This window comes from Primulina eburnea, chromosome 2 (assembly GCF_022965805.1).
Source record: "Primulina eburnea isolate SZY01 chromosome 2, ASM2296580v1, whole genome shotgun sequence".
NCBI classification, from domain to species: Eukaryota; Viridiplantae; Streptophyta; class Magnoliopsida; order Lamiales; family Gesneriaceae; genus Primulina; species Primulina eburnea.
The window spans coordinates 4,665,030-4,688,337 of record NC_133102.1 but is presented as its reverse complement, the minus strand read 5'-3'; the positions used below and the strand labels follow the sequence as shown (position 1 = coordinate 4,688,337).

Here is a 23,308-nt window from a genome sequence, read left to right as displayed (position 1 = left end):
TTCATGTCGAGTTGATGAATCGTATCTGATTTTGACATCCCTCTATCCAATTGTGGTCATTTGGACCACGAAAATCAATGAAGCTCGTATATGTTATAAATATTCAGCTCTAAATCATCCATAAGATAATGTAATAAAAAATTAAAAATAACATCTCATCACCTTTTACACATTTTAAATATTTAAATTAAAGTAGTCACATTGATAATTTGCTTGATGCCGATGTAATTATTATCCATTTAATTATATCAAGAATAATGTGTTCTCATCCATATATAGAAACTAGTTCTCTTGGCACACGGATGCATACATATTAAAATTTTAAATACATTTATGTAAAAAATATATATATTATTTTAAATTAAAATTTTAAGAATTTTTGTAATGTCTATGTTATCGGTATCTTTAAAACTTCTGTTTAACGCTAGCAATGAGGATTGGTAGCTCTCGGCCCAAAGTGACCTTCTTGCCCTCGAGAGGAATTAAGCCAAAAAGGAAAACGGAGCTGTCTGCTTACTAGTTACTACAATATAAAAACCAGAAGTTAAAAAAAAAATAAATAAATAAAAAACATTGTCCCTCTTAATCTCAAGAAACAGAGATTTTCAGTCCTATTAACAGAAATTTGGGGAGGGAGAGTCGTCTGCTTCTCTGCAGCGTCGATTCGCCCTTGCCTCCGTTAGTTCCAAAGCTTGGCCCCGGTACAAGTCAAGAAGCACGAGTAATAAAACAAGTTGACATACCCCATAGTGGGGAGCGAGGTTAGGTTAGCTAGCAGATCAAAAAACACCTCTGACTACAAGTTCAACCCCCAAAACTTGCATGATATGTGCCACTGCGAATAATGTCCCCAAGATGGACTGAAGGTCTTGTATTTTTCTTCTTTACATGAACCGTATTTACATTTCTAGGCCAAGATGGAGATGCATGGGTCACAGGGATCCAAAGATGTACCCAGACTTCTGAGTTTCAACCTAAGGGATAAGCAATTGCTCCAGCTTCCAACAGATTAGTGTTGGGTCAGTACTAAAAATCAAGGCCTGCATTCTTTGCATTTGTTCCAAGAAATCACAAGCGCAAGCCATAGTGAGTAGCCGGAATTACAACTTCAGCAGCTCAGCTGCTTCAACTACGTGTTTTTACAACAAATCTATGATTCTTGTACGATAAAACCAGGTAGGATAACGCATACAAAAGATTCATGGTATGGGAGATGCATTCTTAGGGTATCGGTTAGAGGATGGTATTCTTTGCACAGCTCTAGAGAAATCTGATTTTAACCTTTTGTTTGACAAGCCCTGCAAAGATCTGAAGATCAAAGATTCAAGAAAATGGTACTGATTGAAGCCTACATATAAGTTACAAGAAGCAAGCCATGAAGTATGTTACACAAAAATGAAACATGTACATTTTACAAAGCCAATTAAAACATGGTTACAAAATCCAGCATCGAAAACCATTTAAGATTTGAATAATACATCTTTTGATATTAGATTTCTGGTTATTAACATCGCCGGAAGAGGACACTGAATGGGCCCATGTATGTTCAGCCAAAACTCATTATTGCAAGTCTTGCAAATATACTTTGCTGGACGATAGTGCCAGAGCAAGTTGCATGAACTGGCAATCCAATCCACCATCTAGATTTTCTTAGTCCTTCATTTGAGTGTAGTGGAACAGTCTTTTATTTTCATATCCTCTGCTCCTAAGTGTGACTTATATCACGAGTGACGAGTCAAGACCCAACAGACTCCATGACACCATAAAAACACCAAATCAACAATCCTCGCCATCCATGATGCTGTTTTTGTTGTCGATTTATTAATATGTTTTGCTATCTTTTCCTGTATATCATGTAGTGTAGCATCGTCTATATTTTGTGCAAATGTATTCGATGAACTTGGAACATATAACAAGAGTACAAGACATGAAAGACTGGCGTTCAACAGAACTTGCATTTAGAAACATTTATGTACAAATTTTCAAATTTTATCTTCTATTAATTCATCTCGTTTCCCCATTATTTTGAATGTGTCCCATATATATGGAAGATACAAGAGCACCATGAGCTAACAAGATAGAATTGTGATGGGTGAGGAGGGATCTAATCACACTAATGGGATGAGGGTTATAGTTTGCAGAAATGGAGAAAAAAAGCAAGAATAACAATTAAGCGGACAAACTGAAAAAAAGAAAAAAAAGTAAAATCACTCACGATGGAGAACCATGGCGTCTGTGAGGAAACTGACCAACCATGGAATACAAGGCATCAAGTGCCTTTTCAGCAGCCTGTGGTAAATGATTTTCAAAATTCACAACTTATATCTTAAAGAAGATAAGTTCAATGCCAAAATAGTTAGAAAGAAAAGAAACATAAAATTTTGAACTGATAAGCGGTACCTGTGATTTAGCCTCATCCCATGTTCGACCAATTCCCTTGCCCATCAACTGTCCATTAATTTCAACCTGAAGTGCCATCGAGGGAAGTAAAGTAAATGCCAAAAAATAAATTAATATTCTTTTTTGTTGAAGGAGTCCCACAACGCAAGGACCAGATTAACAAAGCTATCAATCAAAATATCAATTAACCACAGCAAAGAAGAAACAATAGTTTCCGAAATAAGAATGTTCTCAGATTGTGATGTCCACAACCAATCAAAAAACCCAAGGTTGAGAAACATCAGAATCGTGAAGCCTAGGGAATCTCTAATATAAATCTGACTTCTGAAGCATTTAAAATCTCAGAGACATGGAATTGAGACAGTGACAAAATTCTCAAAAACTGAATCACCAACAAACCGATTGGCTGAAGTCACGAGATAAAATTCAGAATAGAATCCTGCAAAACATGCAATTAATCTTCATGTGCAAGAGTGGGTCTTTTTCCCAGCGCACAGTCCACGTCTATATTTTCAAGAATGCGGTTATAAACAATAAAGTGTAAATGTCTTACCTGAGCGTACACTTCGTTTTTTAGGCTAGGGTTAGCTGAAAATTGAGGTAGGGTTTGAAATGCTACACCAAGTCCCTCCTTCATGCTCTAAAAAATTCGAAACCATCAATGGAATGCTAGGGATCAACAACCTCACTTCAACATCAACATTTACCGCAGTAGCTATGAACCAATTTAAGTTTATGATACTCACAAATTCGTTAAGTGCAGCTATTGATCCCATTGACTTCTTGGAGTTCTTGACTCTTGCATCAGGAATCCTTGGTGACACTGATGTTGAAAAAGGTACCAACTCCTCATGGTGTGACTGATATAAAAATGAATTAACATCACAAAAGAACCACTATCATTAGGATTAGCAAACCTACCATCGTTCCCAGTTGTGTAGCTAAACTCAGGTTCAAGATTTGATAAATATTTATCTGCAAAAAAAAAAGGTAAGCTGTTATTACAAGCATTGGCATCAAAACAGTGGCATGAAAGAAAAAACCATGCCAAAGTTTCTAAGCTAGGATTCCACGAAATCCAACGGTTATATATGCACCAGTGCATTAGGAATTGTGGCATGAGAGAAAAATAATGCTGAAGATCAAGTTAGAATTTATATACACCAATGAAGAATCGAAAACATATTTATCACTCTAGCCAAATTATGCAAAACCAAAGAAGTTTACAAAGCTAATACGAACTACTTTACAGGTAAACAACAGAAAATCCTTACTACGAACATTGCCAGGAAAATATATGACATGCAGAATGAATTAATAAAACACCTTTTATCAGTTGATTGGCAGCATTCCCATCTCATTATAATAAACTAGATCACCAAAAAATTTCATGCAACAATGGCATCTTCATTTAAATATTATTTAAATCTCCGTGTCACAATACTCAAAGCATCGCATCTTCAATAGATAACAGAACTCATTATGTTCTACCAACTACAGTGACAAACATTTACAGGCACCAAAGGTAATGCAGCAATCTTAAACTTAATTTTAACCCAAAATCTGAAATGGGAGTATAATCATAAACAAATTCCTGTCTATAGCATCAAGTTATGATTCCCCAATGAACATTAGCACCAATATATGCCACCAGTCAAACAAATTTTGTTATGCTGAGAACCAAAAAAGTCCAAAGTTTGCAATAAAGACTGCCTTATCCCCAGCACTAATTGGCAGGTTTCCACAAAACATGGTTTCTGTAATGAAGCTGTGCATATATAAAATAAAATCCTCTCTTTTGGGTTGTTCTCTTCCTTTCAAGGCATGAAAAAGCTTATCATCAAACATAATACAATACCATTAAGTTCAATCAAAATTTACTGATAAAAGGCAATAACAAAAAATTCAAAGCAAGACAATTAATAAGAAAGATATATGTAGTTAATTGAAGACTGCTGCTAAATGAAAAACTTAAAGATTTATAAAAAAATAATTTGAATATAGCATGAGTCCTTTAGTGAAGCAATACAAATGTTACATGTGCCTGTGGAAATTACATTCCTTCCTTCCCATTAGATGTTCACCTAGCCTCTGAACGTGAAAAAAATTCTAATTGACAGGTTCTAAATTAGCATGATTTACATAGTATTTTCTTGTTCAAGAACGACATCAAAATTTACCAGAAGCAATTCACTGCAAAACAGTTCAAACTTCAAAGGAGGGTTGGTCATTCGGCGCCTCAAAGAGTCAATGAAGGCTTTTCTCCATTAAACTCTGGGTGCAATTTCAATTTCGGCATAGAAACTCATTATGGGCCAACTTTATGTGGAATAAGTATGGCCATTCGTGCTACCCAAAGGGCGCTCCTAACAGAGAGAATATCTCTCCTACTTGAGCTGAAGCAGGGATTAGCTGGGGGTCTGGGTGCTGTGAATACTAGCTTCTAAGATGATACCTAGCTATCGTCAGGACCCCTATCCAGTTTGTGCTCGACGACTGGTCCTATGGGTGTTTTTTAATTTAAAGAAAAAATGTTTAACATAATTTTACGTTTTCAGCTCTCAGGTAATTGGTAATAAATCTGTCATCGAGTGGTTCAATGGTGGTTAGGATTAATTTCTTTTGGATCAATACTTGATGGCACGTGGAGAAACTTCTTCAGATTGTTCCCCCTTGCTGGAAATCACATTCTTATCTTATCTCATTAGCTTATTTGTTTGAAACTTATCTATCTTTGTTTGTGTTTTGTATTTTAAATTCCTAGGTTTAGATTAGCTTATCGTTTTCGTTTGTTCTATGTAGTTTTTATAAAAGAGAACAGTTATAATTCAGAGAAATAAACCGCATGTTCTCTGTTTCTCCTTCCTTTACTAGCTACATGGTATCAAATTTCTAGTATAAAAGACCAAATACAGCATGGCAACACCGAACAAAACCTCTGATCCGGACTCCACCCCTGTGTCGACCGATTTTCCATCGGTACCCATTACCTATCACAGAATAAATGACGAGAATTATCTAAACTGGTAGCAATCTATTATGTTGTTCATCCGCGAGAGAAGAATGCCTTCTTATCAGGCGCATCGTCTCGTCCAAAATTTGATGATCCCAAGTTTCGGATCTGGAATTCGGAAAATTGCATGGTCATGTCTTGGTTAATAAACTCCATGACAACAGAGATCGGAGAAAATTTCTCTCTATCGCAGTGTCATGGCAAGGAAAGATGGGATGCTGCCCGCAACACCTATTCCTCTAGAGACAACACATCCGAGTTTTTTGCAATTGAATGTCGTCTCCAAGATATGCGCCAACGGGAGTCCTATGTCACCGAGTTCTTTCATTCCCTTCAACGGAAGAAATCAACGTCTTCTCGAGGTTGCTCGTGCCTTAATTTTTACCTCAAATGATCCCCGATATCATTGGGGTGATGTCATCCTAATAGTCAATTACCTGATAAATAGGATGCGCTCCCGAATACTAAAGTTCAAAACCCCCATCGAAACCTTCCTCGAGTCTTTTCCTTTTTCTCATCTAATTCATGACATTATCTTAAGGTGTTTCGTTGTTTTCTTTTGTCCACACACATAACCACGGAAAAACTTGACCCACGAGCTATCATGTGTATATTTCTTGGTTATTCTCCAAGCCAAAAAAGGTATAAATGATATTCACCCACCACCAAAAACTACTACACCTCAATGGATGTCACCTTCTTTGAATCTCAACCATTCTACCCAATTTCTTCGGTTCAACCATTCTACCCAATTTCTTCGGTTCAGGGGAGACTAGGTGGGAATCCACAATACCATCCATCCCTTATAAAAAGCCTCCTACACCTAATACTACGCCAACAGATCCACCTCATGTTCCTAGGAGACCAAATCTCAATGAACCAATTCATACTTATTCTCGAAGAAACCATCCCCATCAAGAGAATATACAAGTACCTGCACAAATTCAAACCGCTCATGAACTCTCTCTGCTGCCAAATTCAGGTACATACTCACAAGAATTAATCAAATCGGATACACATGTGATTAACAGTAGTGATCTCAATGATAGTCTTGATGACAGACCTATTGCATTGAGGAAAGAAATCCGATCATGTACACGGCACCCCATAGGTAACTTCGTCTCACTTGAACGTTTTTCACGTACATATCATAACTTCCTTTCCAATTTATATCAGGTCCAAATTCGTCCCACCATTGATGACAACTTGAATGATCCAAATTGGAAAGTTGTTGTCCTTGAGAAATAAAAGCACTTGAAAAGAACAATAAAAGGAGCATCACTAATCTTTTATCGGGAAAGAGACATGTTGGATGCAAATGGATTTTCACAGTCAAACATAAATATGACGGTAGCATAGAATGACTAAAAGCGATACTTGTTGCCAAGGAATACACACAATCATACGGCATTGACTATCAAGAAAATTTCGCTCTTATTGCTCGGCTAAACTCTTTTCGGAGTTTTCCTATCAGTTGCAGCTAACTCAGATTGGCCGTTATATCAACACGATTTTAAGAATGCATTTCTTAACGGTGATCTTGAGGAAGAAGCGTACACGAAAATCCCGCATGGCTTTGAATCATCACTGACAATGGACAAGGTGTGCAGACTACAAAAGTCGTTTTATGGGCTTAAACAATCTCCTAGAGCTTGGATTTATCGATCCACGGGTATGTTAAAGAAGGATGGCTACACTTAATGTCGATCCGACCACACTTTATTCGTGAAGCACTCTGGAGTTGGTAAAATTGCAGTCCTTATTGTTTATGGGGATGACATTGTACTTTCAAAAAATCACGAAAAAGAAATGACACATGTGAAACTTCTCCTTGCTAGAGAATTTGAGATGAAAAACCTCGGGCCTAAAATATTTTTTGGGAATGGAAGTTTCGAGATCTTCCAGTGGTATATCTATTTCTCAACGAAAATATGTCACTGATCTTCGGAAAGAAACAAGAATGTTATGGTGCAAACCTGTGGACATTCGAATGTATCCAAACGTCAAGATCAGTAAAAAAGGTTGTCCTCTAGTTGACAAGGAAAGATATCAAAGGCTACTAGGAAAACTAATATATCGGGCACATACACGACCAGATATTGGATTAGTAGGGATCGTCATCAGTCAGTTTATGAATAACCCAATCGAGGAACATATGGATGTTGCATATCGTGTGTTGAGATATCTAAAAAGATCTCCCAGTAAAGGACTTCTCTTCAGAAAACAACAAATCGAATAATTAATGTATACATTGATGTTGATTAGGCTGGATTTCCTACGGACAAACGTTCCACATCAGGGTATTGCACATTGTATTGGGAAACCTAGTGACATGGCGAAGCAAGAAGCAACACGCAATTGTTCGCAGCAGTGCGGGAGCTGAATTTTGAGCATTGGCCATGGAATTTGTGAAGGGATGTGGATCAGAAGACTACTAATCGAATTACATGTGGAAGATAACCCCCCAGTTGAATTGTTGTGTGTCATAATCAAGCAGCTATCAGCATATCCAAGAATCCAGTACATCATGATCAGATAAAACATGTTGAGGTAGACCGACATTTCAACCGGGAGAAGATTGAGAATGGGATTATCAATGTCAGCTACATTCCCACTCAACCGCAAATAGAAGACATTCTGACAAAGGCTTTATTTCGTCTTATTTTTGAATAACTGTGTCCCAAGTTAGATATGATCAACCTATATGACCCAACTTGAGTGGTAGTGTTGGAAATCTGATTTTTATCTTATGTCATTAGTTTATTTGTTTGAAACATATATATCTTTATTTGTATTTTGTATTTTAAATTCCTAATTTTAGATTAGCATATCGTTTCCGTTTGTTATATATATTCTTTGTAAAAAAAATCAAGTATAATTTAAAGAAATAAACCACATGTTCTCCATTTCTTCCTCTTTTACTAACTACACCCCTGACATTATTGTTACAGATCCCGGTTCTGAAATCTTTGCCTGATAAACTTATATGGAAAAATAGTTCTATGGGTCCTTCTCCACCAAATTGGTGTGGCAGCTTATTTGCTTTTTGAAAGAAGTAAATGCTATCTATACTTTTTGTTGGACTACCTTACTTTCTCCTACCATTTCCTTCTTCTGTTGGAGGTACTTAGCCAGGAGCATTCCAGTTTGTGACATCAATAAAGATCAGGGATTTCAGCATGTGTCAAAATGCCAATGTTTTAACCACGAGGGAACGATGGATCATCTCTTATGCTCTAGCGATATTGCTATGCAGATATGCACACGTTTCGCCCGTTTCTTTGGTGTTTCTCACTTTGACAGGTTGAAGGATTAGAAGCTTGGACAAGGATAGTTGCAAAAGGGGCACATCAAGAATGACCTTATCTTTTTAATCTTATAGTTTATCTGGGTAGCCCGCAATAACTCCAGGCACCGAGATGTTAAGTGCTCTATTTTTAGGATCATTCAAGCTATCTCAACTTATATCTCTCTTTGTGTTGATGCGGGAATGTATAAATATGAGCATCAGTGAGGATTATCACAAATTGTCATAGCTTGGTATGTCTTGCTCAATATGGAAAAAATTAATCGCGTAAATGTGATTGAATAGATCAAACCACAATTTGGCTCATTTAAACTTATAGGGACGGCTACTCTCGGGGGAATCTTTTGTTGGTATTATCTTATGAGATCACAAACAGAGCACTGTCTACGTGTTTCAGAATTATATTGGCATCATATCAAATGTCAAGGCTGAATTAATGGCCAATATGATGGGATTGGAACTTTGCCAACAATACCACTATCTTGAACCAGACTCACTTGTTTCATTGCATACCATCAAATCGGATCATTGGGCTTGGAATTTTAATCACATTTTAACTAGAATTTGATCCATTTCTCCTACCATATTCATTTCTCACACATTTATAAGGAAGGAAACGTTGTTGAGGATACCACGCCTTTAGTTACTTTCAGAGAATAGGCTTTCCAACCACATTAGAGGTTTGTGCAGGCTCAATTGGATGGGTTGTCCATACTTATGTACTTCTTCTAGGGTTGCTTATTGATATCTGGTTGTATTCACCTAGTGCGCCTTGTAGTACTGTTTGATTTGTTTCCAAGTCATTGTAAGATTTTGATCCAGGTCCCCCTTATGTCCGCCGTTTTCTTTCATTCAATACAGCTGGAATTTTGAAAAAAATCAAAGAATTATAAGACTATTCTGAAGCAAAAAAGGTGTCAAGTGCAGAACCCATAAGTGAAATATCCTTTTATCCTCAAACTAATCTCAAGAGGTTTCCTTCATTGTTGTGCTGGGAGACTGCATAGAAAAAGGTTGAGCAGGAACTTTCTTTTGAGCCTCAGACCCTTCAACCTTGTAACATTTTTCACTCATAAGGTTCAAAAAATTATGCATAGTAAATGAAATCTTCCAAGTAAAAAAATAATCTGACTAACTGGATATACAAACAAAAAAGGTTATATACAGCAATCATTTCATTTCAATTATAAAGAGGCCTGCATTGATATGTTACCAGCCAAGTTCATAAGAGATACTTCAGTGGCCTGACGCTGTGCTTCCCTTCTTGTTCTGCCAAACCCTTCACCAATTTTCTGCCCTGCAAACATAACCTGCAGAAAACCACATAACATTCATCTCATGGACTTTTTAACCCAAAGATTTCCAAATTAAGTAGTCGGCACCAGGTGTGGTGTCATGACATAATATAAGACCAATTTGCAAGAAAGAGTGGTAGAATCAAGAAAATAACATAAATGTCAATCTTAATTGTTATTACTCAATTATTCTTTCTGTTTACACATGGTGAAAACTAACTGCAAATGCCAGAGTGAAACCACCTCCACAGAGAATTGCAGTTCCAAGATCGGTGATAGAGCTTGATTGAACTCGACCTACAGGAATGTGAGACACACATATCACAAAGTTAGACAACTAAACTACAGGAACCAACACAAAAAGAATCGACTAGATATCATACCTTTGTTCCACATTTCAATGCAATATCCTGTAAAGCTCCGGTAGACGTTTCAGGATAGGGGTCAATTTGTCCTGCTTCAAGATCTAGATCCTTGTTTACTAAAGATGGTTGAGGCCTTCGAGGACCACCCTCATCTTGTAAAAAAAACATGCATCTCAGTGTAACTATTTCTAAACAGAGTTGGCATGGTACTAAGTTTTGAAGCATCCTATCAGATGCTAACAAAAATATAGTAAATTTAATCAACATAAATATTTGACTGACATAGAAGACATTATTTATATGCTTCAAGCAGATCTTATAAACTGGAAAAAGTTCGAGTCACATCACAACCACCCAAATATTTTCTCTCAGCGCTTTCTTCTCATCTAGGTGTATGAGTAGGGGGATCTTCAATGACATGTCACACGAGAAGCTAGTGATTACACGTAGCACAATATGATTTTATTAGCTCACCTTGGAAAAAATATAGCATTAAAAATTTCAGTAAGTTTCTGTTGTAAACAGGAGAAATTTTAAAAAAAACCACCTTTACAATTTTATCAACAAGATTCTAGCAGGAAAATTATAACAGTTTCATTGTCGAGGTCTCCAAATTCACATCACACGGTAGGAAGCAGAATACAATTGTGCCTAGCGGATATGATTCAAGGGGATGGCAGAAGATAGCTATGACATTGGGTAAACTAGTGGCAGGAAGTTTACAGAGAACTGAACCAAAGGTACAATTCGTTTCAAAGCCAATGAGAGTCAGGGACTTTCCTCAAGACGATACACAAAGTACAAAGGTCAGTAACGTCCACAAGCTGCCAGAATCGAAAGTACCGGCGCTAAATTGGTTAGAAGCAATTGTCATCACAAAAAAAAAGGTGAATATCTCTTGGGACAACATTCAGAATGTCATTCAGAAATCAATCAACAAGCAAGTCAAGGTTTTCCCATTCCAAGCTAATAAGGCAGTGTGGTGGCCCTCAAATTCGGAAGACTTTGATTACTTCACCAAATTGAGAAGGGGTTTTTTTGAACATGGGATCGGTTTGGATTTTGACGCATGGAGACCGGAAATAAATACAGAAGAAAGGATCTTCAGTTGCTGTGATAGCTGGATTCTAATTCACGGGTTGCCTTGGAACTGCTGGACTCCGGAAAACTTCAAAATAATAGGGGAAGCCTGCGGGGGACTGCTGGATATCAACGAAGATACAAGACTTTTCCGTAATCTGGGAGCCGCAAAGATTAAGGTTAAAGGAAAAGAGGGAGGGTTCATTAGGGATAGATTGAGCATCCGGTTGGAAGGGAAGGATAGAGAGATCCAAATTCAAGTGGAAACTTACGATCCGGGGGCTTATGAGCGTTACCAAAGACAAACTTATGCACAGGTTGTGGTAAATGGTAAGAGGACTTTGGCGGGATGGGGGAATAACAACATCCTGCAGTGGAATGCAAGAGGCAAGGGACCTATGAGATCTTCTCCAAAAGACAGCAAACAGCCGGCGGATTTAGGAAATCACTCAACCAACTCTGGTACAAACATGAATCAGCATCATCATGAGGTATTGGTGCAGGATAGTCTGGAGACAAATCGATCTACCGGCCTGAAGGATAACAACAGCTTCAAAGGGGTCTTCAATGATAAAGTAACAGCAAGTAAGGCGAGCAAAGCGATTAGAATATTGACAAACATTATTCCTAAGGCTACTGAAGAATTCAGAAAATCACCGATCCAGTCGATGACGATTGATAGCATTGCGGATGATCATAATGGGGAAAGCAAGGGTAACATCAACACTTTATTGTCTCCGTTTGGGAAAGTGTATTACAGGAAAAATTTCAAAAGGAATCATGAGCGGGAATTGGGCCACGGAGATGAGAGGATCGACAACTCAGCTTATGGATTAGGTGTCGAGAGTGAGTATGAGGGGCTGTACGATTCTGATGATGGAGCAGCAATGAAGATTATTGACTCTTCAGATGATTTGCTGGATAATGAAGTAGACTCAAAAGTTGATGCCACTGAAGGAATGATGCTGTCAGATGATTCCACGGCATGCAAAGATAAAGAAGCTTCAATCAAGGATCTGTTCTTAACACCAGAGAAAGAGGAGGATTGCGCTGCGCCTAAGCCACCTGACAAACGCAATTCTGATGTGGGACAGGTACTAACCAATTTAACTACTTCTTTTTTTAATCACTCTGCCAAAATCCATTCTCTTCTTTCTGCGTCTTTGGTATTGGGATTGTCTAGTGGCCATTTAGGAGGTGAGGGGAAGGAATTAGTTGAATTGCCGGGTCAGGATCCAGAAGTGAACAGTGGGCGTGATTTGGAAAGTGATGGGAGTGCTAGTAAGGACGTGCGGTTTGTTTTGGAGGAAGGAAAGTTTGATGATAAGGGACAACCAAATGCCGGGCTGATGAGAAGAAAACAGAATAAATTGAATTGTGGAAGTACCCTCGTTTCAGGTTATTCATCAAGGGGTAAGGAGGTTATTTTATGAAGATACTCACTTGGAATATTAGGGGAGGAGGGGACTCGAAAAAAAAGGAAATGGTGCGCAGGATAATACAGAAAGAAAGGCCTGACATCGTGGTGATTCAAGAAACAAAGAAAGAAAAAATTGATAGGCGTTTTGTGGCTAGTTTGTGGAAGTTTAGATTTGTTGATTGGGTCTTTCTACCTTCGGAAGGCCGTTCGGGGGGTATTTTAGTGATGTGGGATCCGAGGGTCGTCGAGGTCGATGAAAATTTGATAGGGGATTTCTCCGTTACTATTCGGATATTGGTTAATGAGACAACCAGCTGTTGGTTCTCGGCGATCTATGGTCCAGTGAAACCAAGAGAGAGGGAGAGATTTTGGGATGAGTTGGCTGGATTGAGTATTATTTGTGAGGACAACTGGTGTTTGGGGGGAGATTTCAATGTGGTGAGGAATACGGGAGAGAAAATGAACAGCTCCTCAAATACAACGAGTATGCGTTGCTTTGACAAACTGATTGGGGAACTGGGTTTGCATGAACCGCCCCTTCTCAATGCAAAATATACATGGTCCAATTTCAGAGCCACACCGATATGCTGCCGCTTGGACAGATTTTTGTTCAGCAGTGGGTGGAGAGATCTATTTCCTAATTTCAGACAATCCGTGCTCCCAAGAATCACTTCGGATCACTTCCCGTTGAAACTTGATACTACTAAATCGAAATGGGGGCCAATTCCTTTCAGATTTGAAAACGTCTGGCTGGCACACCCCAATATCAAAAACCTAGTGCAGGTTTGGTGGAACGAGGGTGTTTACCAAGGGTGGGAAGGATACAAATTCATGACTAAGCTGAAAAAGTTGAAAGGTGATTTCAGATTATGGAATAGAGAAGTCTTCGGTAACTTGGATTTCAGTTTGGGAGAGTTGACTGCTAGGATTAAGTCTTTGGATGAGCTAGAAGGAAATGGGAGATGGTCTGAAGATCTTAGGATACAGAGAAGAAATCTTCGTTGTGAGCTTGAAAAAATGACTTTTAAAAAATATCAGATGGAGAGCCAAAAAGCAAAGCTAAGATGGTTGAAGGATGGAGACCAAAATTCAAAATTTTTCCACTCAATGCTTACCAACAGAAGAAATAAATCCGTAATAGATAGGTTGGAATTGGATGATGGGTCTGTGATCGTGGATGAAAAAAAGATTGAGGAGCATATTGTCAATTACTTTAAACATCTTTATAGACGATCAGAGGGGTTCGAGGGAGGTTTGGAAGGATTGGAATGGAGCCCTTTGGATAACAACCAATCACGTAGACTGGAGGACTCTTTCTCGGAAACTGAAATAAAAACAGCAGTGTTCGAATGTGACGGGATTAAATCCCCGGGTCCGGACGGTTTCACCTTAGCCTTCTTTCAAAAGAATTGGGAATTGATCAAGGGGGATCTGTTGAGATTTTTTGCAGAGTTCTTTGAGGGAGGTGTGGTAAATGGTATTACAAATGAAACATATATTTGTTTAATACCGAAGAAGCATGAATCGCTTAGGGTGAAAGACTTTCGCCCAATTAGCCTGATAACCAGTTTGTATAAGATTTTGGCAAAAGTTTTAACAAACAGATTAAAGAAAGTCATGACGAGTACGATCGCCGAGAACCAATGCGCATTTTTAAAAGGGAGACAGATTTTGGATTGTTGCCTTGTAGCCAACGAGGTGGTGGAGGAATGCCGAAAAAGAAAGCAGAAAGGATGGGTTTTAAAGGTAGATTTGGAAAAAGCGTATGATAACGTCGATTGGCAATTCTTAGACTTTGTGCTACAAAAGAAGGGTTTCGGAGAAAGATGGAGGAAGTGGATTCGTGGGTGTGTGTCCAATGTCTCTTTCTCGATCTTTATTAATGGGAGACCGAGGGGGAAGATAAAAGGGGAAAGAGGAATCCGTCAGGGAGATCCATTGTCACCATTTCTGTTTAACTTGGTTGTGGATGTCTTGGGGAGGATGGTTGATCATGCTAAGAATTTGAATGAGGTGAGAGGTCTAGTGGTGGGTAAAGGTAAAATTGAGATATCACATATTCAATTCGCGGATGATACGCTTTTCATGGTTCAAACAAGGACGCAAGTGATAGCACTAGTGGAATTGATCAAATCATTTGGGAAAAATTCTGGACTCAAGATAAATTTTCAAAAAATTGTTATCTTGGGGATTAATTGCTCAAAAGAGGAAATAGGCGATATGGCGCAACTTATTGGATGCAAACCGGATGTTTGGCCGATCTTGTATCTAGGATTACCTCTGGGAGGTAAGCCTTCATCATTTGAGTTTTGGGAACCCGTTATATCCAAGATGTCCAAAAAATTGTCGAATTGGAAGAAATCGTTTTTGTCAAAAGGAGGCCGTCTTACTCTCATAAAATCGGTTCTTTGTGCAATGCCTTCCTATTACATGTCCTTGTTTAGGGTTCCAAAAAAGGTTACTGTAATTCTGGAAAAAATAATGCGTGACTTCCTTTGGGACGGTTTGGACGGGGATAAACATTGTCATCTTGTGAGTTGGGAGAAGATTTGCAAACCCAAGGAAAGAGGAGGATTGGGATTGGGAAGTATCGTTTTGAGGAATAGAGCATTGCTTGGTAAGTGGTGGTGGAGAAGTTCAAAGGAGAAGGGCAATTTGTGGATCAAAGTAATAACAAGCATTTACGGTCACCAAGATAATGGGTGGGATTTGGGATTGGCCAAAAGTGGTACTTTTAGAAGCCCATGGAAATTCATTTCTCGTACTTTCCCGGCAATTCAGCTAATGTGGGGCACGGTTTTGAGGGGGGGTAATTACATTCGATTTTGGGAGGACGAGTGGGGGGGTGGGGGTGGTCCTTTCAAAGTTCGTTTCCCCTCTTTGTATAGAATTTGTTCTGTCTCAAACAAACCTATTAAGAATTTCTTAGAGATCACCACTCATCAGGGTGGTCGTGATTATAGGTGGGATGTGCGGTTTAGGAGGAATTTAAATGACGCAGAGTTGGAGGAGTTTGTTATTCTTGCGGGTGTGTTAGATACGGTTATGGTTAGGTTAGATGTGGAGGATTACAGGGTTTGGTTGGGGGAATCCTCGGGTTTGTTTACTGTCAAATCCTTTTATGAGTCTTTCTTTCCTATTCAAGCATTTCCTATTTTTCCTTGTTACGATCGTATTTGGAAGGTTCCTGTCCCACAAAAGGTGCAAATGTTCTCGTGGTTAGTGGCGTTGGGTAAATTACCTTCGGCGGATTTGTTGCAGAGAAGATGGAAGACATGTGCCTTGAGTCCTAACTGGTGCACCTTATGCCAATGCGACGAAGAAACCCAGGATCATATATTACTACATTGTCAGTACTCAAGGAAATTATGGTCGTTGGTTATGCAAGAAATGAGTTTTCAATGGGTGCATCCACAGAGGGCGGCAGATTTATTCATTAGCGATCCAGGTTTCTCTAAGGGTCGCAGGGCTAGAATTTTATGGTTGGTCATGATTCATTTCTTATTCTGGAGCATTTGGCTAGAGAGGAACAAAAGGATCTTTAACGACACGAAGGAAGACGTCAGTGTCGTTTGGGAGAGTATCAAATTCAAAGTGGCGACTACAATCACAAGGATTAATGATTTTCAACATTTAGCGATTTCAGACGTCGTCAGGGATTGGAATTTTGTAATGAAGTGAATTTCTTTAGTGTTCGGAAGTTTTTATTCTCGCGGATTTCTCATCCGCTTTTTTTGTAATCAAAAAATTATCTAATAATAAATGTTTCTTATCAAAAAAAAAAAAGAGATTTATTCATTAAGAATATTATAGCAACTTGCTTGTGTGGGGGTGGACACACACATTACTTTCCCAGTGCGATATTTCTCATGGCAAGAGATATGTCTTAGCATGCAAAAGGTTTCCACATGATAAAGCAGTAAAAGTGGATAAATTTCTAGCCAGATGCAGCTGATGATACTTTTCCTTTTCAACCTTTCTTCCCATAATTACTACTTTTAAGGAGAGCGGAGAATTGAGCATACAGAGCCAAAAGGGGGGAAATGCATGAATATTAAAATTCAACTCTAATACCAGCTATCCATGAAGGCAATTACATGAAACAGATGCGTCATTGCACGTGAAAATATATATTATGAAAAGATTGGGTTCATATTTCTATGTCATTTGAGCTTTTTCCCATGCGAAGCAAATTAGATAAATTTAAGAGGGAAATGTAAAAAGTCTGGAGATTCCAGCACATTAGCAACCAGATTGGTTATGGAAAATAGCAATTACCAGAAAAGGAATGAAAACCAGGCAGCTGTTGGTTTAACCTTAACAGGTCATCCCTCGGAAGCACCTGTATGTAAACCTTTGTTATATGAGGAAACTAACATTAAAGTCATATCAATTTCATCTTATTTTTCAATTCTACGAAGCAAGAGTACAGCGATGTCAATTACTTACCTCCTGGGACAACCTTTTGTTTTCAAGAACTCTACCAGGTGGAATAGAAGGCTCCACTTTGTGTAGAAAAGGCGGATGATGAACCCGATGGTCAATAGGAAGAGACTCTGCATTCAAAGGAAACTCCTTATGTGGCGCAACTTGGTTAAGGTGTCCTGGGCTCATCTCCTCTTCACCTGGAAACCAACCACGTGGTTGAACTGCTGGAACAGAGACTTGCATGGGAGGTCGGGCAGGAAACTGAGATTCAGATGGAGTGTGGCCTCTCATGTCTTGACCATGTTGCAAGATGAGCAGTCTCCTCCTTGTATCAGGATCTAATTCAGACTCCGGTACCTCACCCTCTTCCGTTACAGGAGAAATGTGAAAAGTCGGTTCTGCTGGCCCAATTTGAGTTAATGGTGATTTAAGCAAAGACGTCACTTGAGGTGATTGCTGATTGGTAAAAGGCACTGGCAGCCCTTGAATTGTTGATGGAGGGACTGAAAAAGAAGTCGATGGTACTGTGTACTGGAGAGCCGGAGGAATTCTTGGGTCCAAAGTTTTTGTCGGTGGAGGGCCAGTTGAAGAAGCAGGAATTGCCTCCTGATTATTTTAGTTTATCAGCATAAATTTAGAGAACAGCACAGATATTGTTAGAAGAATAAAAAAAATTAATAGAACAAAACATCACACCTTTAGCCTCCTTTCCACCCCAATATCAGCCATTCCATCAAAAACATGTAAATCCTTGTTTCCATTAGAGGTTGAAGGATCATCCTAAGCAATGAAAGAAATCCAACGGAATCACTTAATTTTGAAAATCTTGGAAGAAAAGCATATGGTTTTCAATCAATAGAGTATTTGGCTAAACTTATTTAAAACAGATCATAAGCTCTTATGTTTTGTAAGATGTTTTATGAATAAGTTGTATGATCTTATTTTACAACTAAGTTGTTAAAGTGTTTAGATAAAATCAGGTAATGAATCTTAAAGTTGTTATGTGTTTGATATTATAAGATTTTTTGTCATGATATTTACCAAAAAGGCATAAGTCATAACATAATGAAATAATAATTATTTGTATGATCTTATTTTACAAATAAGTTATTAAAGTGTTTGGATAAAATAAGGCAATGAATCTTAAAGTTGTTATGTGTTTGGTATTATACGATTTTTTGTCATGATATTTACCAAAAAGGCATAACTCATAACACAATGAAATAATAATTATATTAATTATTATTCATGTAATAATAGCATGAATAATAAGTATTAATTATTATTATTAATATAATTATAATTTTATAATTAATAAAAATATAAATATCATTTATATAATTAATAACATTAAATATGATGATAATTAATTAATTAGTATTAATTATAATATAATTATTATATTTTTTATAATTAATAAAAATATAAGTATCATTTATATAATTAATAACATTAATTATAATGATAATTGATTAATTAGTATTAATTATAATATAATTATTATTATCAACAATTATAATACCTTTGCTAATATTAACACACGTAATCAATTATATATTATTTTGTACAAGGAGATGTTCGAGATATTATAAAATATATAAAAATAATATGGTCTATGAAAAATATGCAAATAAGATCTTAAAAAATAAGTTGGCCTAAATGTTGTTAAAAGTTACTTATTTTTATATATTACAAGTTTTTTTTAAAAAAAGTTACCAAACAAAATTTCAGAGCTTATAAGCTCCAAACATCCCCTAAGATTGCTGAGAACTCATAATCTCGATTACTCAAGGCAAAATTTTTGCATAACAGAATCACTGTTAAATGTAACTGGTAACAAGGCAAAGAACCCCATTTTCACTTGCCTCTGATATCAGGTAGTTGCTCACATCGGGTGGGAAAGCCACATTTTTAATATCATCTTCATATGCAACTTCAGCAATTTGTTGCAAGAGACCATCATCAAATTCTCTGCATCCAATATGTTTCATTAAACCTAATCCTTAAAGAGGTAGTCATAAACAAATCTTGACAGACTAAATATGACCTATGAATTTATTCCTATATGAACTTACTTGAAGAATCCACCTCTAACATTGCAAGCTACATTTCTTGCAACGCAAAGCACGGGTACGGTGTTGTTGGCCTGATCAACATAATTTTGAAATTTTTAGCAATAAACATTTTAAAGTTCAAAGAAGAAGGGTGTTGGTGGAAGGCAAATTACTTCAGCTTGAGGCGCATAATACGGAGCAAATGCAGGAACTATATGCACTCGAGGCTGATCTTTCTCATCCCACACTTTTAAACGGTCATCAATCACCAATGCCATCTTAGGATGGCAACTTCCATCGTGAAAGACATTAAATAGGGATTTCCTAGAACCTGTAGAAAATTTGACATATCCATGCAATCAAAGACAATCCCCAGTAGCAGCAGACAGCAGTTAAAAGCTAAAAAATGAAGTTTCTCAAAAGTTACCAGACTTGACGCAAACAATTCGATCCAAGAGCTCATTAGAGTTTATCAAATTTGACTCTGGGTCAAGAAGCCTCCACATTTCTAATGCGTAGTCTCTTTCAGCCATAGTACAGACAAAAACCTCAAACCGCTTTCGACCTCTAGCAGTTAAATAGGTTCTAAGATCCTCCCAAGCAGGTCTTAATCTCACTAGGACACTGGTGTCTCGAATCTGTTGGAGTACAAAAAAAATCCTCAATCTTAAAAGGATTAGAACTTAAAATAAAATCATCAATCACCAAAAAGGTGGTGCATTTGGCACGGGTGCCACAGGAAGAACTATAATATGCAAGATAGCTACCTAAACAGCAATGTAAACTTGTTTAGATATATTATTTGCTAGTGCCGCATGATATAACCACTATAAATAAATAGCGGTTGAGTGTTACCTTATTAGTGAAGAGGGGTACTAATTAATCGACAAATGACGATTTATTATTATGTAGAGTAAAATCACGATTTAATTAATATACTTCAATCGGCCGTGAAATTGTATATGTTATAAACTTAATCAATTAAATGTGAATCCTCGTATTAACATATTAGAATAACATATTTCTTGACATGAAAAAGAATGAGATACAAATACAAAGAACAAAATATACAAGTCGATAATTCAATTTAAAATATTCACATATGTAGCTTTGGAGCTCTCGAACTATCGACAACACTAACACTAACAAAACATTTTATTATAATTTGAGAAGTCAGATTTTTAACTTCATCAAAAAAAATTAGAGATAGATTAAATTTTAAATTTCAAGAAAAAACACTTAATGACAATTCGCATTATAGGAAAATGTGAAAATAATTTTTTTTTTAATATTTATAATTTACTAATTAATTATTTGAAAGGTATCATAAATTTATACAAGTGTTTTCACAAAAGTAATATCTAATTATTTTACGAATTATTATTTTATCTTTTTAGCCCAAATTGTCATTGAGAGATTATTGTACATAGAAGTTATTATATTACTGAATATTGATCCATGGGAATTATAATGTAAGCAAACCACAATGAAAACAAAAAAAAAATCTCAAGCCAGAAGTAATAAGATAACAGGGCTCACAAACTCCAGGTTAAATGACAAATGCTATATGAACAGACGGTATAAATACCAGTGGATTAATGCGAGTCAGAACGATGCTCTTTTCTTGTAGTCGTATGATTGGACGGAGGATAGGCTCATGATTGTCTGACAATGCTGGAACCATCTCAGGCTGTGATTTGATAACCTTCCCATTATCAATCACCTGATCACTTTCTGCATATTGCTTCAAAATATTTTTATCATCCTGATAACGTTTGACCTCTGCAACCATGCCAGAAACACGGTGCGGATCAGACTCAGAGCTTATTTTTCTCTGCAGCGCCTCTATTCTGTCCTCAAATGAGCGCATTGTGTTTGCAACTATGAGAGTTTCATCAAGATCAAATACTATGCCAAGACATCTAAGATTCAGCATGACAAGACAAGAACTGTAAAGTCCCGGAGAAACATTGAATCCCCAAAAGCATGGGCCCTGCCCTTCACACTTCCTAGAATGCATGGCAACTAAATGAATTTCCCCTCCTCCAATTGACATTACAGCAGTCTGCGAGACAAAATATCATGATCAGATAATAAATGTAGGATCCAATATTAGCAAGTGCCAGTTACTTCCAAGATGCAAACAACAGGTTATCTTCTATTGAGAGTTTAGATGAGTGAAAACATGAGAATTACTTAACGAGCCTTACATGCTCCTCTGAGAATCAAAAGTTCAGTGGGCCATTGAAACTTAAAACTTCAAACCATCGAAGAAGGTGAAAATAAATATTGGGAAAATAATTATCATCATGAATAGAGCGAATTATCAAGGAGGTAGATTTGATTTTCAAATTCTAGGAGTAAAACATTGTAACCGCCTAGATTTAAGCTGTTCGGAAATTTTCTGGTTGACTCCGACTAGGGAAGTCGCAGTTCACGGTAATCCTTCAGATAAAAAAAAAAAAACTCCATAAATCAATATTCATGTCAAAAAATTTGGGGGTTTTTACTCATTAGTGGAAATCGAAATGGTTTTGCGGTAAGGTAAGGTAAGGTCAGTTTACCTGAATTGTGTCTTGTTGATAATATGAAACTTATTTTCTACCAAACAGTATCTTCTTTCCTTAGGTTCCTAAATTAAATAAATCAGAGTTTACTTCTTTCCAATCAACCGACTGGGTTAGGGTTTCTCTGTGGTAATAACATAATTGAGACTTTTGGTAGTTGAATCAGTTAAGGTTTACAGATTTAGAAAGTGATTCCGAAACTGTTGGTTGGCACCGCAGTGTCAATACCTTGTTTTCTCTGAGACATGTAGCATGTAAGACAGAAAGCGGCGATTCCTGAGACTTCAAAGAAGATTCCAATTTGAAGCATGCTCCCGTTGCGGATACAGTGTGAAGCACGGCGAGTGGCGGGCACCTCTCACTGGGTTGTGAATAGTGCGATATCCGAATTTCCCTAAATTCCTCTCCAAATACAATTCCATTTTGAGGGTGCAACTCCACTTCTCCCAGCACCCTGTCTCCTAAATAGACCAGCACCGATTTACTATACATTTTCGTTCCAAGTTTATAAAACAACTGAAATTTCGTTCCCCTTGGATTTGATGCGTCCCAATTCGAGATAAAAATCAGTATTTGGTAAAACAACCGTCCATAAAATAGACAGGATTACACTTTTCGTTGTGGTGGAAGTCCGTCGGTTCAATTTGTTCAGATTCACAGACCGATTCTGGATGAAATCAAATCGGACATAAAAAGAAGTTTGTGCCACAGATTAGAGGTTTCTTAAATCAGGATTGATGTGATGATTGATTATCTTGGTCGAATTCTTGAATTTTCTTGACGCCACCGAGCTGTATTTTAGATTTTGAGTGAGAATTAGGGTCAAAGTAAACCAAAAAAAAGTGATGAATCGGTAGTGTGATGGGTACTGGCAGAGGCGTGTGTGTGACGATGGGGAAGAAACCCTAGATCAGGAAAATTCGAATCGCCTCTTTTCTTTTCTTTTTTTCTTTTTTTTCCTTTTCTTTTTTTTGCCTCTCGCGTGCCTTTACACGTAATTTTGTCAGTTCATGGAAAATATGTTAAGAAATTAAGGTACAGTGTACTACTTATTTATTTAATTTGGTGTTGTGAACTACATTTTTAAATATCGAAAATATATTTTTAAATTACAAAATATTCTATTTTGATTTAAAACATTGTTATTTAAATTATATTTTAGTCAATTTTTAGTGAACTTTTAACTACATTGTCACATCCACCTTTGTAAAAATAATTCCTAAACTATTTTTTTTTATAAATTTGAAATTACTGTATATTACAGAAAAATACGATTACATTATCAATTTCACCTTTGATATTATAATCTTTAGATATTTTTTGGTATTATGATAGACGTGTTTCAATACTATTTAAATATTTCATGGTTACTTTTGTGA

At 37.1% G+C, this 23,308-nt stretch overlaps 1 protein-coding gene and 1 long non-coding RNA gene across 2 annotated transcripts; one reads left to right on the top strand and one right to left on the bottom strand.

The window, feature by feature from the left end:
- Window positions 1-502: 502 nt before the first annotated feature.
- Window positions 503-22,894, bottom strand: LOC140822010 (RNA polymerase II C-terminal domain phosphatase-like 1). Its single transcript, XM_073182722.1, is given in 18 exon segments — window positions 503-1,308; window positions 2,216-2,289; window positions 2,401-2,466; window positions 2,954-3,040; window positions 3,147-3,289; window positions 3,292-3,375; window positions 9,934-10,030; window positions 10,259-10,312; window positions 10,399-10,532; window positions 17,159-17,222; window positions 17,330-17,914; window positions 18,005-18,088; window positions 19,174-19,279; window positions 19,384-19,454; window positions 19,536-19,693; window positions 19,790-20,000; window positions 20,951-21,427; window positions 22,158-22,894. Coding segments are annotated over 18 exon segments (2,868 nt in total). The 5' UTR covers window positions 22,422-22,894; the 3' UTR covers window positions 503-1,199.
- LOC140822012 (uncharacterized) lies at window positions 3,386-4,446 on the top strand. The gene is made up of 2 exons (XR_012115889.1): window positions 3,386-4,137; window positions 4,169-4,446. It is a non-coding gene; the product is annotated as an uncharacterized lncRNA (long non-coding RNA).
- Window positions 22,895-23,308: the final 414 nt, after the last annotated feature.